At 50.5% G+C, this 17,122-nt stretch overlaps 1 protein-coding gene across 1 annotated transcript; it reads right to left on the bottom strand.

The window, feature by feature from the left end:
* Positions 1-236: 236 nt before the first annotated feature.
* On the bottom strand, positions 237-15,573 carry Ssc4d (scavenger receptor cysteine rich family member with 4 domains). Its single transcript, XM_087898100.1, has 10 exons — positions 15,476-15,573; positions 10,508-10,559; positions 9,502-9,925; positions 7,695-7,772; positions 6,861-7,175; positions 4,995-5,072; positions 3,972-4,046; positions 3,548-3,859; positions 2,504-2,581; positions 237-1,235 (listed from the first exon to the last, which is right to left on the bottom strand). Exons 1-10 carry the CDS (start codon positions 15,571-15,573, stop codon positions 919-921), a joined length of 1,827 nt encoding a protein of 608 aa, XP_087754226.1. The 3' UTR covers positions 237-918.
* Between the last annotated feature and the right edge of the window lie 1,549 nt (positions 15,574-17,122).

Here is a 17,122-nt window from a genome sequence, read left to right as displayed (position 1 = left end):
TTTCCTGGATCTAGATTTGTGAGTATATGATAGAATAGGGAGGATGACCAGAAGCTCCTCTAGGGCCCCGAGGCTTGCCATAGTGATTCAGCGTTTCCAGGCTGTGATGAGCCTGTGAAGAACTGGATGATGCTCTTGGACCACAGCCTTCCATCTCTACTCAGGGTGTTCTCCAGAAAGTCCTGCCTGGAGTCTTTCCAGCTGTCCCAATACAGGTTCTCAAACAATGACCTCAGTTAAAAGACCAAGGAATAATGCTTTATTGACTTGGCACCTATGAACAGCGGCCACAGACCTCCAGGCTTCTTTGCTACTGCAGAGTGGAGGCTCTGTGCCGGGGGCAGTGGAAATCAGAGATGGTGCAGGAAGGGGCTCCTCCTGTCCCTGCTTTGTCCCCTGAAGCCCCCTTGTTCAGCCGAGCACCATCTGTGTCCAGGTCCTCACCCAGCAGGGAAGGTGAGGATCTAGGACCTTCTGCAGTCCCCTGACAGTCTGTAGAAAGAACAGCCCAACCCCTTCTGCCTCCCCTCTTTTTTTTGGGGGGGAGACCAAAACAGGTCATTAGAAGTGTTTAAGGGCATTTGTCGTGAGCCCAAGCCTTATGGATATGGGTGGAGAGAGGAACGGTTTGGGGTACTATATGAGTTTCCCCAAAGAGAAGAGGTGAGTCATTCTCCTACGTCTGTTTTGACTTGGGCACATTATCACATTCACTGTACTGGGCCTCTAGCAGGTGACAACAGTCTGAGACCGCATAGTAAGAGAACGGGGGGGGGGGGCACTGCAGTGTAGCTCCCCCCTGCAAGGGGATAAAGGGGCACCAGGAACTGCAGACATCACAGGAGGGGATCCTTGAAAAGGAGGGGCAGTTCCCCAATAGGCTCCTCTGATATGATCCAGAGTGCACAGCCAGCTGTGTCACAATGGCTGGCACAGGACACTGGCGTCCTCGCTGTGGTCACAGTTGTGGACATCCCAGCGGATATGAGAGCAGAGCAGCAAGGTGCTCTCATCTCCTCGGCATTTGACATTGTCCAAGAGGATGGGACCTCTGCCTGGGCCAAAGTGGGCCTCGCCGGGGGCTGCCAGGGCCTGGCCACATCCCAGCTGACGGCACAGAACAATGGCCGCCCGTAGGTCCCAGGCATCATCACAGACAGTGCCCCACCGCTGTCCTAGGAAGAGCTCTACACGCCCCTCACATCGGTGGGTTCCACTAGCCAGGCGGAGGTGCCCTGTGTTGGAGATAAGGCCGGAGGGTCAGAAGAGCCCACGGGCTCAAGAGATGGCTCCAAGGTTGCCATCAAGCCAGTTGGCTTGAGTTCTACCCCCAAGACCCAATCAGTGAAGGGAGAAGAGCAATTCCCACAGGTTGTATCCTCTGACCTTCACATTCTGACTGTTGTGTGTTCACATGGGTGTGAACACATGCATGCACATAATAAATAACGCTGGACATGGTGGCACACACCTTTAATCCCCGCGCTAGGGAGGCAGAGACAGGCGGAGCTCTGCAAGTTTGAAGCCAGCCTGGCCCACAGGGCAAATATCAGGTCAACCAGAGCTATGTAGTAAGACCCTCATGAGACAAAGTAATAAAGAACTGTTTTTAAAAGGAGGAACTGACATGCTAGACTAGGTCAAGGGGTGCCCTGGGAGCCCTCAGGACAGCACGTGACATTAAAGCTGGGCAGCAGGACTCGAGACCGAAGAAACAACACGTGTCTCAGTGTTGTAATCTCTGCTAAGGTCTCTGCTCACAGTCTCAGTCCCTTAGCCATAGGTTAGCCATCTGGGGGCTGTGACCATGTCTTCTCTTGTCCCCCAAAGTTTCCTGTCTCCCCTTCTGCACCTGGATTCACTGAGCTAACTTGTTTTTCTGAGGTATGTGGCCCAGGCTGGCCTTGGTTTCACTATCCTTCCAACCTAAATCTCCATAATGTTGGGATAAAAGCCGTGGGCCTTCACACCTAATTCTGCATTCTCTTGCTCCTAGATTGGATCCCCATCCTTTCAGTTCGATCCCAACACTAGAAGTCTCTAGATTGCTCTAGGTTTTTACTTAGAGCTGCAAGACCCAGGAGGGCTGCGGATACAGAGCTGGCCTTGAACTGATTTTTCTGCCTCAGTTAAAGTGTTGGGATTACAGGGGTGTTCCAAGACACCCAATTTATGAGGTGCTGTGTCACCAATAAAGCCAGGAGTCAGGAAGGGCTGGCCAACGGATGACCTGGCTAGAGACTGAACCAGAAGACCCTGCAAGCCAGGCAAGCACTCCACCCACAGGACTATAACCCCTGCTCCCAACCCCCAGTTCCAGACTACTCTAGTTTAAAATCTACCTCCTCCTTCCTGGGTATTATACTCCCATCGGTGAGGCCTGGGAATAGCACAAAAGGACAAGTGTTCTAGGACCTGGTCAGTTCTGCTTTGCCCTTCCTCAGTCCAGGTCCATCTTAACCCCAAGGTTCCAACCTCATTTTCAGTGGCAGTAAGCACCTACCATCTCTGGGCCGAGGACTGGGCATTCGGGTGGTCTCAGAACCATCCTGCTGGACTTGGAGTCCCAGCTCCTCTGGGCCTGGCTCAGCAAGGACAGAAAAAAAAGTGCGGGATGTCACGTTGGGAAACATGCTCCCTAGAGCCAGGTCACCTCTCCTAACCTTCCCATGTTGTAGAGACAGAAAGGACCCCAAAGAACTGCCAAGACACAGGAGGGCCCCCGAGGCCGGGGCAGCCAATAAAGATGGAGATGCCACTTTCTGCAGCAAGCAATGAACAAAAGGAGTAGACCATGTCCCGTCAGACTTTGTAAGCGGCCTTTTTTCATTGATTTCTCTGAAAAGTCAAAGGCTACCTCTGCTTCCTCTCCATCACCAGTACTTAGTAGGAACCTTGACTCAGCAGAGAGGGAATCACACAACCCTTTGCAAGTCAGAGACAGCACAGCACGAACCCTCCCTACGTCGCGCCCTATCCTCTCCCTGCAGAGGACTCGCCCTTCCGGTCACACCGCTACCTCACAAGCGCTAGCAGTGCCTGGAGGGTGCGGCTACCGCCCTGTGCGTAATACTTCCGCTGCAGTGCAGCAGAGACTGCCACGCCCATTCCTCATCAGACCCTGCCTAGCCCTCGCCACAGAGCCTGCGCGGCGAGGCCCCGCCTATTCTCGACTACCCGCTCACAAAACAGTGGGCGCTTGCGTGCAGTTGCTCGCCTTTTCAATCTTGGACCGGCCCTAAAGGATACACAGGTCCTGCCCACGAGGCAATAGGCGCAGGCGCACCACCCCACCCATGCCTTTCAGGCTTGGCCCCACCCCCGCTGCGAGTGTTTCAAGAGGCCACACCCACGAGGCTCTGAGGGCCCCATGCCCCGCCCCACACAGCACTCCGCCCATTTTGTCGGCGAGCACGTGCGCATATCCCAGCCCGTGCGTCTTCAGATCTCGCCCCGCTCGCCCGCGCCCCGCCCATATCGCTCACAGTGCCCGCGGACGGCCCCGCCCATTCCGCCTCGGACTCCACCCCTCCCGCCGCAGCTTCACCTGCGCACAGGGCTCCGGCGTCTTCGTGATGGCCGCAGTTGTGCTGTCCCCAGCCCAGATGGAAGCAGTCGCTGAGGCGGGCCTCGGTCCCGGTGCAGCCTACGTTGTCCAACAGCACGGGGCCTCGGCCATAGCCGAAATGACCAAGGCCCGTGGCTCCGAGCGCGGGCCCGCACCCCGCCTCACGGCAGGCCACGCGCGCGTCCGCGAAGTCCCAGTCATCATCGCACACGGTGCCCCAACCCCCGGCGTACAGCACCTCCACGCGGCCGCGGCACGGGCTCGGGCCGCCTACCAGCCGCAGCCTGCCGCCTGCAGGGCGCACAGGCCGGTGCCAGAGTGGCCGGGCTGGGCCGGCGGGATCCCTACTGCAGCCCGCATCCCACCCGCTCCCACCCCGGGCGGGACCCGGGAGGCCACTTACTCTTCTTCCCCAAGGCCCAGGCTGCCGTGGTGAACCGCATGGTATCCCTGGAAGGCAGGGCACCAACTCCTGTAGCTGTCGAGACAGGGGAGCCTTTGAAAGGGGGTCGGGGGCGAGGAGGCCATTTACCACACCCTCGTCTCTGCCCAGAGCCACAGTGCAATCGGTGAAGTCGCCAGAAAACTTGATAGAAATAAACATCTTTTGAGTTTTTCTTTTTCTTTTTTCTTTTTTCAAGACAAGTTCTCCTGTAACCTTCAATGGCCTAGAACTCACTATACAGACAGGGCTGAGCTCAGATCTGCCTCCAGAGTTCTAGGGTTAAAATCTTTTGGATTTTGAAGACAAGGTCTTGCTGTGTCCTTTAGGTTGGCTTTCGACTCCAAAGCTCTCCGGCCTCAACTTGGTGTGAACCACCATGCCGGGTCTATGCGGTGCTGGGATGGAATGCTTGAGTTGAGGGATGTTACTGAGTTAAAACCCTCAACTCCCAAATCTTAAACGCGTTAATTTTTATTTTATGTTCATTGCTGTTTTGCCTGCATGTATGTCTGTATGAGAGTGTCAGAAGCCCTGGAACTGGAGTATAGACAGGTGCAAGCCGCCATGTGGGTGCTGGGACTTGAACCCAGGTCCTTTGGAAGAGCAGCCAATGCTCTTAACCACTGAGCGGTCCCTCCAGCCCCAAATATACTAATTGTAATCCTAGTGATAGTTGTAGCTCTAATTCCAAACTTCTCACCTTGATTTCCAGTTTGAATTCCCTCACATGGACTCTCAATTCCCTACCTCAGCAGCAATCCCTGCTTTGACACAAACATTTTAAAGAAGTCTCTTACCCACTCTTTCAGAGAATCTGAATGTCATCCATGCCCCCATCTGCTGGTTTCTACCCATCTCTACTATCTGCTCTGAAGCCTTAGCCAATGTCACTTTCTGTGTCTTCTAGAGCAGTTTCCTTAGTTCCCACCCCTTCCTGGAGCCTGGTCCCAACCATGGCAGCTGGGAGGGTGGGCTCTTCACCTGCTGGCTCAGTGCGCCATGCCCAGTCTTCTTTTGTGGCCGAGGAAGGCGGTGCAGTGAACGTTGGAGGACCCAGAGCTGTAGCGGGAGAAAAGACAGAGGGTCAGACATAGGGCTAAGGTTGTCTCCCAAAAGAAAACAAATTGAACTCGCAGGGCTGGAAGCCCAGCCAGGACATGAAGAACCCCGGCCAACCTTGACCGTGGTAATCTGTGTGGTACATGGATGCAAGCCTGTTCCATACTTTCATTTCTGTGTCCCGTGTTCTCAAGAAATGCAATATGTACAACATACAAAGATGCAGTGCTTTGCCTGCTAGGAGTCCCTGCTCATTTCTGAGGGACTCACAGACTATGACTAGGCTAATTTTCTGGCTGGGGATATAGCTCAGTTGGTAGAGTGCTTGCCTAGCATGCACGAAGCCTTAGGTCCATCCTAACATCTCATGAAATGATTGTGGTTGTATATGTCTGTAATTCTAGCACCGGTAAGGTGGAGGCAGGAGGATCAGAAGTGTAAGGTCACCCTTTAAGTACTGAGTTCAAGGTTAGGCTAAAATAAAAGATACACTCTTTACCTATTCTCTAGATAAAATGAGGCGAGAAGAGAAAAGAAAAGAAAGAAAAAAATGAGGCTAGAAAGGGAAGGAGCATGAACTCCAATGAGCAAGGTCAGTGGTGATTCTGCTAGGGCTCTAGGGGGCTCTGGGTCACTCTGGGTAAGGCTCTGCCTCTTAGTACCTCAACTTTCCCATCTGTAAGATGGGAATGATAACCTGGTTTGCCGCAAACACTTTCCATCTAATAGAACAGAATCCGTTTGTGAAATGGTGTTCTGGCTCCACGAGTCTTATTTGCTGGGCTAAGGGTATATTTAGTACAGTGGTAGAGTACCTGGTTTATATGCACAAAGTTCTGGGTTTGATTCCCCAGCACACAACGATGATAACTCATCTGTTAGACGGGGTGTGGGGGGCTAGTGCTTGTAATACTTGCACTAGGGAAGCTAATATAGGAGGAGGCCAACCCGGACTAGACTGAGATCCTGCCTCAGCAAGACAAAAATCACATCTATTTTATTTCACTTTGAGACAGGGTCTCACTAAGTAGCCCTTTCTGGCCTTGGACTCACAGAGATCAGCTGGTCATTGCCTCCTAAGAGCTGGGATTAAAGGAGTGTACCACCAGGCCCAGTCTTTTATTATTTTACTTTGAGACAGGGTTTTATGTAGCCCAGGCTGGCTTCAGACTCCTTATGTAGTAGGGGATGAGCAATTCATTATAACGCAAGTCCTGAGTGCTAGAGTTATCGGTATGTACCAGTATGCCTGGTTTATGTGGGGCTAGAGATTACACTCAGGACTTTATGCATACTAGGCAAGCACTCCTCCATCCAAGCTACATCCACCACCCCAATGCCTACCTTTTATTTACTGAAAACACCTCCCAAATTGGAAATAGGCCATACGGGAGAATATTCTATTTATTACATTCTCAGAATTGTAAATAACTGAGCAAGGTTCTACAGATAGGGGTTTTGAAAGTATCATTGAGGGAGCAATCATGGAATTTTTTTTCTTTATTCTGAAATAGTCCATGAAGAATACTTGGAATTGGCTAGAAAATTCTGGAGGCATTTTTAATAACAGAGGAATACTACGATAGTCTATATAGTTTTAGTGTGTCAGAATAATGAGGGTTATTCTAAGTTGCTTCCCCAGCGCAGGCCTGAGATAATACAGGTAATTTCAGAGCCTCTCTGGAGAGATCCAAGCCCTTTTCCCCACCTAGCCCTAGTTTGCTTTTTCCAGTTCTCCTCCCCACCCTTTCTCCCGGGAAAGGCCCCGCCCCCGCCTGCACCGGGCACCTGCACAGAGCGCCCCAGCGTCTTCATGGTGTCCGCAGTTGTGTACGCCCCAGCCGAGGCTCTGGCAGGCTGCCAGGCGGGGCTCGCCACCTTCGCAGTGAACATTGTCCAGCAAGATATGCCCGGTGCCGTAGCCGAAAAAGGCATTAGTGGTGGCGGCCAAGGCGGTCCCACAGCCCAGTTGGCGGCACACAACAGCAGCATCCGGCAACCCCCAGTCATCGTCGCAGACAGTGCCCCACAGGCCGCCATGCAGAATCTCCACCCGGCCTTGACACGGGCCGGCGCCGCCCACCAGGCGCACGCTGCCCTCACCTGGTGAAGATGGATGGAGAATGTGGGACAAGCAGCATCTTATAGAGCCACAAGAAGGCATTTTCATCCACTTCATCAATGCACCAGGCCTCCCTGGCCAAGGAATGTGCCCTCCCTAGGGCCTCAGGATCCCCAGCAGGGATAAATTAGCCTGCTCATCCCCTTGACCAAACCTTCTGACAGTCCAGAGTGTTGGATTGTGGGTCCCAGGGTAACCAGTTTAGATTGTGTTATCCTGACCTAAAACCAGCCTTTTCTTTTCTATCCCTGCTCTACCGGCCTTCTCGAATGTTCCTGTTTGTCATGTCCAGAGGCTCAAAGAAACCCTCACTTTGCAAGATGTAGCTGTCACACTTCCTCTCCCATAAAGCCCTCCCTTATAGATGGGTCCCTCTTCCCCCAGGGTTGTTCCCGCTACTTGTCCCTTTGTCTTATTGTGACCTTGAAGCCCTCACCCCCCCCCCCTCCTGTCACCTCCTCTAGCCTATCAAGGATCTCCCCCACACAAGCATGACTCACCTTTCCCGTTTTGGAGGGTTGTAGCGGGTGCTACACTGGTCAGCACCTTCCTTGTTGGGGGCTGTGTGTGCAAGAATTCTGCAGAGGAAGGAGGGAGGAAGCAAAGATGCGTGGATCTTTCCATTCACCATCCTCACACAGCATGTGAGGGTCAGATGTCTAGAGCCCTAAGATGCTTGCTTTCAGGATCAAAGCCCCAAAGTCCTGGATATAGAGAACCACTGTCTGACCTCAAACTTGCTGTGTAGGGTAAGAATGACCTTGAACTTCTGATGCTTCTGCCTCCCCAATGCTAGTATCATAGGCATGTGTCACCATGCCTGTCCAAAGGCCTAGTTCTTAGTATATTTTGCTGTTGTGTATATATGGTGTACACATGTGTGCATGTATATGTACAGGTGTGTGCACCATGTATGTGCGCCTGGCGACCAGAGGTCCATGTTGGGTGCTCGCTATTGCTCATTTTGTTTATTGATTGGTTATTACAAACACTTTTTAGATTTGCTCATTTCATGTGTCTGAGTACTTTGTCTGCATGTATGTTTGTGTACCGTGTCATGTGTATACCTGATGTCTACAGAGATCAGAAGAGTTATGGATGTCTGTGATTTACCATGTGGGTGTTGGGAACCAACCCCAGGTCCTCTCCAAGGCCTGCCAGAACTCTAAACTACTGAGCCATCTTGCCAGCTTCTTTATTTAATGTATATGATTGTTTTGCCTGTATGTGTATCTATACCCCACATACATGGAGTGTCAACGGAGTCCAGAAGAGGGCATTAGATGATCCCCTGGAACTGGAATTAGGGGTGGTTAATGAGTCACCATGTGGGTGCTAGGAATCAAACCTGAGTCCTCTGGAAGAGCAGCCAGTGCTCTTATCTCTCCAGTCTCTTAAGCCCAGCTTCCTTCCTTCCTCCTTCCTTCCTTTCCTCCTTCCTTCCTTCCTCCCTCCCTCCCTCCTTTCTTTCTTTCTTTCTTTTTTGTTTTTTGGTTTTTGAGACAGGGTTTCTCTGTGTAGCTTTGGAGCCTGTCCTGGAACTCACTCTGTAGCCCAGGCTGAACTCAAACTCACAGAGATCCCTCTGCCTCTGCCTCCCAAGTTCTGGGATTAAAGGTATGCACCACCACCGCCGGGCTTAAGCCCAGTTCTTAATGCAGTTGACATCCCTGGGGAACTTACTAGAAAAACTAAATTCTCAGGCCCTACCGCAGACCTGCAGAATCAGAAAGTCTAGGCTGTGACTACGGCTTGTGTTCTCTCTCATGTCTGCTGGCTAAATAGCAGTTCTCAACGCCAGTGACTCCGAGTTCCTGCTGCAGCTCTAAGCACTGCAGAGCTTGTGGCCAGAGAGACCCCAGGGGTCTATTGAAAAGGGAGGGGTAAGTCTGGTATGATGATTCATGCCTGTAATTCCAGTATTTAGCAGGTGGAGGGAGAAGAATCTGGTGTTCCAAGCCAGCCTGGTCTGCATGAGACTTCATATCGAATGAATGATGGATGGATGGATGGATGGATGGATGGATGGATGGATGGATGGATGGGGTGGGTGGGGCACAGCTCAGTGGTAGATTACTTGCCTAGAGACATTTTGACACAGGCTGGGCATGTATCTCAGTGGTTAAGTGATAGCCTAGCATGCACGTGGACCCAGGTTCAATCCCTAATTATAGAAAAAGAAAAACCAGGAGGGGTACTCTGTGTGGGCATTCAAGCCCCACCTGGACCTGCTAGTCCCTTTGGTCCATGAGCCGGAAGTACTCTAGTCAGCTTCCCTGGCCCCGCGGCGTCCCCTCCTTCACTCACCATCACACAGGACCGCCACATCTTCGTAGTGGAAGCAGTTGTGGACGCCCCAGCCCCTGCTGCCACACTCGCTCAGAGAAGCTTCCTGCCCCCGGCACTCCACGTTATCCAGGAAAATGGGGCCTCGGCCTTGGCCAAAGGCGAGGGGCCGCGGTACTGGCAGTGCCAGGCCACAGCCCAGCTGACGACACACCACGTTGGCATCCACAACGTCCCAGTCATCATCGCAAACACTGCCCCAGGAACCGCTGTGCATGACCTCCAGGCGCCCCCGGCAGCGGCTTGGGCCCCCTACCAACCTCAGTTCTGTAAGAAGGGGCACAAGCCGGTGCGATGGGGAATCGGGAGCCCCAAGTACAGGAGTGTGGCTGGGCCATGCCAGCTTGGGAGTATCCGCGAACAGATAAAGGGGTAGAGGCAGAACCTACCTGGAAAGGGCAGCGGAGTTGGTTGGAGGGCACTGGCTGAAACAGAGGAAGAACGTGAGTCTCTGCTTGGTTTTGGGGAACTGGTCCCTTCACACAACTTCCCGTTCCCCACGGTCTCACCATCACTCTCCTCCTCTTGGAGGCCTCCTTTTCCAAAGGCCTTATCTGTGGAACCACCCCCCACCCTCCCTATCCCAGAGGTTCATAGCCTCTGCAGATCGGCTTTAGACCCATTCGTCTCGATAGCAAAACCTCAGTCGCTCCCCCTGCTACCTGCAAGAGATCTGAGCGCCCGAGGCTTCTCTCTCTACAAAACAGTGTTTTGGTGTCATTTTTCGTTTTAAGAATTAGTTATTAAAGCCGGGCGGTGGGCGGTGGTAAGCACTCGAGAGGTAGAGGCAGGCGGATCTCTGTGAGTTCGAGGCCAGCCTGATCTACAGAGTGAGTTCTAGGACAGCCAAAGATACACAGAGAAACCTTGTTTCAAAAAAACAAAACAAAAAGAAAAGAAAAAAGAAAATTTTATTTTATTGTGTGCGTGTTTTGCCTATGTGTTGTCTGTGCACTAAAAGCAGTACCGCCAGCGGCCAGAAGAGGGCATCAGATACTCTGGAACTGAAGTTAGGGGTCCTTGTGAACAACAAAGAGGATGCTAGGAATTGAATTTGGGTCTTCTGGAAGAGCAGCGAATGTTCTTAACCAGTGAGCCATAGTCTCCAGTCCCTTTTCAATGATTTCTTGAGAAAAGTCACATATTCCAGGCTCACTTGGAATTTCCTGTGAAAATGAGTATGGTTTTGAATTTTTTAGCCTCCTGATTCTGTCTCCTAGGTACTGAGGTTATAGACTTTGGCCAACATTCCTCATGCTTCTTCTCTTCAAATACATATATACGGGCTGTGTGTGTGTGCGTGTGTGTGTGTGTGTGTGTGCATGCACACACACGTGCACATGCTCATGGATGCATGAGTCATATACACAGGACAACTTTGTGACGTTGAATTTCTTTCCATGAGTCTCTTTCCACCATGCAGGTTCTAGGAATCTAGCTCAGGTCCTCTGCCTTGGTGACAAGCTTTCTTACTTGCTGAGTCACCTTGCCTGTCCTGTTCCTTTTACTTGTTAGCTTGTTTTTCAAGACAGGGCTGGCTGTCCTGAAACTCTCTTCAGAGACCAGGCTGAGCCCGAACTCACAGAGATCCGCCTGCCTTTGCCTCCTGAGTGCTGGGGGTAAAGGCTAGTTTTTGTTTGTTTGGCCTTTTGGAGACAGGGTTTCTCTGTGTAGTCCTGGCTGCAGACCAAGCTAGCCTCAAACTCGGAGATCCGCCTGCCTCTGCCTCCCGAGGGTTGGGATATAAAGGTGTGAGCCACCACTGCCTGCTTGTTTCTGTTGTTTTGAGACAAGGTCTTCATGTAGCCCCGGCTGGTCTGGAACTTGATATGCAGCTGAGGATGTCCTTGATTCTCTGACTCTTCTGCTCCAACTTTCTAAGTACTGGGATGACAGATATGCACCACCATGCCTGGTCTCTCTCCATGGTTGACAGTGGGGAGAACTGAGAGTTAGAGAGGAATAGCAGGGGCTGGCTGGGGATACTCACCCAGTGGGAAGAGAAGAAGCAAGGACAGTGCTGGGGGGAGGGGCATAGTGGCTGCACCCCCATCCCCAGGCTTCCATCCCCGGCTCCACTCCTCAGGCTGGGGACCCATTTGCATCTCTGTTTCCTTGTGTGTCCAGCCAGTGGATGGCTCTTCAGAGGGTCCCATTAAGAATCGGAGGAGAGGTCACAGCTGGACCATCTGGAACTCCAGATCCCCAGTGTTTCCTTCCAGCTGCATGGGCCAGCTGCAGGGGGGGAAGGACATATCCACATGGGGTTGACATCCTAGTGGAGGGAAAGACAGGTGCACCAGCTAGGAGATGAGGAAGATGGACGTGGGCCGGGCCATGGCTCAGTAGCGTGCTTGCCTAGACTCTGCCATTGAGAATTTGGAGGAATGGCTTGACAGTAGAGAGTCCACACATCATCCCTGACTGAGGAGCTGGCGGTGTGGCTCAGTGTTGGAGCCCTTGCTGAACTCACACAAGCCCTAGATCCATTCACAAAAGGGGAAGGAGAAAGATGGGGGCAAGTATGGAAATTTATAAGGAGCTGCATTTGGCTGTACCCGAGGCTTGGGAAGATAAAGGATGGCATACGGGCTCGGCAGGCTGGTGGGTTCCAACCAAGGCAGACCTGGAGGCTCAGAGTTATCCTCCAGGCCTTCATAGCCCAAGTGTGGTTGGTACTATGGGCGGTACTTAAATAATTTTAGGGGGCCGTAGGTATTTATTTAAATTTTATCTATTTAGTTAATTAATTACATCATCATCATTATCATTATTATTTGGGATTTTGAAACAGGGTTTCTCTATGTAGTCCTACCTGTCTTAGAATTCACTATGTAGACCAGGCTGGCTTCGAACTCAGAGATTCCTCCTGCCTCTGCTTCTCTAGTATGGCATGTGCCACAACTGTCCTGTTGATTTTATTTTCATTGTTTTTTTGTCAATGTGTGTGTGTGTGAGTTGGTGTATATGTATGTCTGAGTGTCTGTGGGTATGAGCATGTGGGGGACATTTGCATGTATGTGTGTCTGTGTGTCTGAGTGCATGCGTCTGAATGTGAGTGTATATGTGTGTCTGTGTGTATATGTGTCTGAATGTGTGTTTGTATGTGTGTATGTGTTTGTATGTATGTGTGTCTGTATGTGTGTGTGTCTGGACGTGTTTGTATGTATGTGTGCCTGTGTGTGTATGTGTCTGAATGTATGTGTATGTATGTGTCTGAATGTGTTTGTATATATGTGTGCCTATGTGTATATGTGTCTGAATGTGTATATATGTATATGTCTGTGTGTATGTATGTGTGTATATGTGTCTGAATGTGTGTATGTATGTGTGTCTGTGTGTATGTAGTATGTATGTGCGTCTGTGTGTATATGTTTCTGAATGAGTGTATGTTTGTGTGTCTGTGTGTATATATGTCTGTATGTGTGTGTATGCATGTGTGTCTGTGTGTGTTGAGGATTAGACCAAGAGATTCATACATGCAGAGCAAATGCTCTACTATTCAGCAACATCTCTGGTACTTTTTGTAAGTTACTTAGGCTGGTTCCATGTAGCCCAAGCTAGCCTCCAGTTTCCTGTGAAGCCAAGTGAGATCTTCTGATCCTCTTGCCTCCACCTCCTGAGCATCCAGATTACAGGCATGTAGCATTATGTCCCATTTTATATTGGGAATCAAACTCAGAGCCCCCTGAAAGACAGATAAGCACTCTAACAATTGAATTAATTCCCCATTAACTAAAAATTGAGTTAATTCTTCCCCCTTTTTTAGAGACTTTTTTTTAAAAAAATGTTTTTCCAGACAGGGTTTTTCTGTGTAACTCTAGCTTTCCTGGTTTTAGCCCTATAGACCAGGCTGGCCTTGAACTCAGAGATCTGCCTGCTTCTGCCTCCCAAGTGTTGGGATCAAATGTGTGCACCATCACCACCCAGCTGAGTTTTTTGTTCGTTTGTTTGTTTAAGACAGAGTTTTACTACACAGCTCTGTCTACCCTAGAACTGACTATGTGGACCATGCCAGGCTTGATTACAGGCCTGCCTCCTGAGTGCAGATTTTGTCTCAAGAAATAACATGCAGAGAACCTAGACAACAATGAGGACCCTAAGAGAGACATACATGCATCTAATCAACATGGGAAGTAGTAAAAGACAAGATCTCCTGAGTAAACTGGGAGCATGGGGACCATGGGAGAGTGTTGAAGGGGAGTGCAGAGAAAGGGAGGGGAGCAGAGAAAAATGTATAGCTCAATAAAATCATTAAAAAAAATTAGTGCCACCATAAAAAAGAAAAAAGAAAGAATGTGCAATGAGTGAGGAGAATATTTGCCATCAACCTCTGGTCTCCCACACACTTTATGTGTGTGCACAACTGCAAACACACACACACACACACACACACACACACACACAAAAGTGGAGCCAGGGGGGCTGGAGAGATGGCTTAGTGGTTAAGAGCATTGCCTGCTCTTCCAAAGGTCCTGAGTTCAATTCCCAGCAACCACATGGTGGCTCACAACCATCTGTAGTGAGATCTGGTGCCCTCTCTGGCCTGCAGGCACACATGTAGGCAGATATTGTATGCATAATAAATGAATAAATATTTTTTAAAAAAAAAGTGGAGCCAGAAAGATCAAGAGATCAGTCAGGCTGGAGAGATGGCTCAGCGGTTACGACTGGTCACACCTGCTGCTCTTCTAGAAGGACCCAGGTTCATTCCCAGCACTTACATGGTGACTTGTAACCACCCCTGACTCCAGTTCCAGAGGACCCAATTCCCTCTTCTGACCACCATAGGTACCAGCCACACACGGTGCACATACACATATGTAGGCGAAACACTCATGCACAGTGTTAGGAATTTGCTGCAGGTCCCCACAAACCAAGATGGCTTGTCCCCTGGGCGTCCCCGGCGGCTAGCCATGTGGGTGGCGGGTGGGCAAGGGGCAGACAGATAGACACACTATGCAGATGGGTTTGCTACAAGCTGCAGGGGTCCCAAGCAGGGATGGTGCAGGAGAACACTCAGCAGGCTCCATGTGACTGCAGCAGGGCAAGAGAGATGGATAAACATACCATACAGAGTAAAGTTAAGTTAGATATTTATTAGATGGGTTATGGAGGGGAAGGAAAAGGGGGAGAAGAGGGGGTAGAGAGAAAGAGAGAGAGAAAAGAGGGATAGAGGGAGAGGCACCCTCTTCGGGGAGTCAAGGTCTGAGACTGCAGGCAAGAAGGGAGTGGGAGTGGCTTGTCTCTTAAAGAGACAAAACAATCATAACACACAGTCAATAAATAAATCAATATTTTAAAAAAGAGTTCAAGGTCACCCTCAGCTACATAGCAAGATCGAAGTCATCCTAGGCTGCAATGAGGCTCTGTCTCAAAAATCAAACAAAAACCCAGTTACGGTTATTTACTTCTGAGGCAGGAGCATTGTCACAAGTTTGAGGCAAAGCCTGGCTAACTGGTGAGTACCAGGCCAGCTTGAGTTTCAGAGAGTGAGACCCAGGCTCAGCTTCCCATTCCTCTCAGAAAAACAAAAGCAAAATCTCCAGGGCCAGGCTGGAGAGATGTCTCAGTGGTTAAGAGCACTGGCTGCTCTTCTAGAGGACCTGGGTTCCATTTCCAGCACCCACATGGCGGCTCACAACTGTCTGTGACTACTACAGCCCGGAGGGATCTGGCGCTCTCACACAGACATACATGCAGGCGAGATACCATATATAAATAAATCTTAAAAAAAAAATTCCGTGAGGAAGGCAGGTAAAAACAAAAAACAAACAAAGAAACAACTCTACCTGTGAACCTCAATGAAATTTTACATAGTTTGTGCGTGTGCTCAGATCAAAAGAGTAAGGGAAGACACACAGATACAGAAAATAGCTGGAGTGCAGAGTGGGCAGGACCGGGCTTGCGTGGGCTGGGGGAGAGAAGCACACACCTGTCTCCCCGCCCCTTTGGCGCCGGGCACGGCAGCTGTCGGTAGGGGAGAAAATGGCCCTGTGTGGGATCCTTGAAGCCTGAGGTGCCCAGGGGCATGGTGCCCCTCCCTGGAGGATCTTTTCCTTGCTTTTGACTCCCCTGGCAAGCAGACAGTGCATTTGGACAGAGAGTTGAAAACAGATCTGGATGCAGACAGGAGGTTCTCAACACTCCATTCATGGAAGCCCAGGATAGCCCCCTGCAGAATAATCCCCTTTTGTCTTCCTCCCGCCCTGACTGGAGACAGCTGGGACCCGGGAACTGGGAACGATAAGGACGGTAAGGACGCAGCTACAAGTCAGTCTTTCCTGGTAGGGATGCGTTATTTCCTGGGCCTTCCCATGGTTCCCAGGTCACTGGCTTCTAAGGGAGCCCTCCGCCCACCCCGGACCCGTTCACCTCGCTCCCTGAGGGACCCTGCCAGAAATCCTCAGATACCCCTAAGATATTCCCTGCTTCTGCAGCCTAGGATGCCAGAGAGAAAGCCACTCTCCTCCAGGATAGCTGACAGGGACTTGAAATCCCAGACAGCCTGACTCTCTAGATCATGGCATGCCAGGGAATCCAGGCTCAGCCCCGCCTGACTCCTCGAGTCTGTTCCTGTCCCATTCTCAGTGGACAGCTGTGGAGAGACTGTCCTAAGAGGCTGTGGTCCTTTCCTTGTTTTTGAAGAGGATTTCAAACCTTGTGCTCTTCACATTCCTGTTTTCACCCCTGAATGCTGGGATTATAGGTGCGCGCCACACCACATCTGCCTTCCAGGGTTCTTTTAGGTATTTGTGTTCTAGTTTTATGGGTGTAGATGTTTGGCCTGCAGGTATATATGGGCACTACATATGTACCTGGTATCTGGGGAGGCCAGAAGAGGGCCCTGGGACTAGAGTTGTTACAGACAGCATGTGAATCACCTTGTGGGTGCTGGGAATCGAACCCTGGACCTCTGCAAGAGCAGCCACTGCTCTTAACTACTGATCCAGGGTTCTTGAGTCGTCTCAGGTTTCTTCTCAGCCATGGTGGGGCAGGTGATCAGAGGCTGTGAAGCCACATTGTTCTTATTTGCAAAATGGTCTCATAGTCTCTCCCTTATACTTGCTGCCACATTAAATGAGCTAACGTTTATAAAAGGTTTGCCCAGTGTCTGGTCTGCTCTAATGTGCTAGCAGTTGCTATGAATGCCTCCATCTGCAGACCCTCCACGATAAAAACCAGATCTTAGTCAACAGTTATACGTGGCATAGGGTGTTAAGGAAACATTTTGTTGAATGATTGAATGAAATTATGGCTATGGAGTCAGAATAAAACAGTTAGAAGGGTCATAGGAAGCAGTCGATGAGTTGGCTCAGCAGGTAAAGGCGATTGCTGCCAAGTTTGATGACCTGAGTTCAAGAGTTCAATTCCCAGGATCAACATATCGGAAGGAGAGAACACTCTTGCAAATTGCCCCGTTACTGTCATGTGTGTGTGTGTGTGTGTGTGTGTGTGTGTGTGTGTGTATGTGTGTGTGTGTGTGTGTGTGTGTGTGCATGTACACACATAAATAAATAATGTGGTATTAAGAGTTTTTTGGGGGTTTTTTTAAAGAAGGGTATCTGGAGGTCTTAATAGG

This window comes from Myodes glareolus, chromosome 2 (genome assembly GCF_982192425.1).
Source record: "Myodes glareolus chromosome 2, mMyoGla1.1, whole genome shotgun sequence".
Classification (NCBI taxonomy): domain Eukaryota; kingdom Metazoa; phylum Chordata; class Mammalia; order Rodentia; family Cricetidae; genus Myodes; species Myodes glareolus.
Note: the sequence above shows the minus strand (reverse complement) of the source record. Positions and strands in the feature narration are given on the sequence as shown.

Coding starts and splice junctions, on each gene's coding strand:
- Ssc4d (XM_087898100.1), bottom strand. CDS start 15,573: ATGCCCCTGGGCACCTCAGGCTTCAAGGATCCCACACAGGGCCATTTT. Junction 4,047..4,994: donor ATGGCGCACTGAGCCAGCAG/GTGAAGAGCCCA, acceptor CTGTCTCGACAG/CTACAGGAGTTGGTGCCCTG. Junction 2,582..3,547: donor CGCCGGAGCCCTGTGCGCAG/GTGAAGCTGCGG, acceptor TTGCTGAGCCAG/GCCCAGAGGAGCTGGGACTC.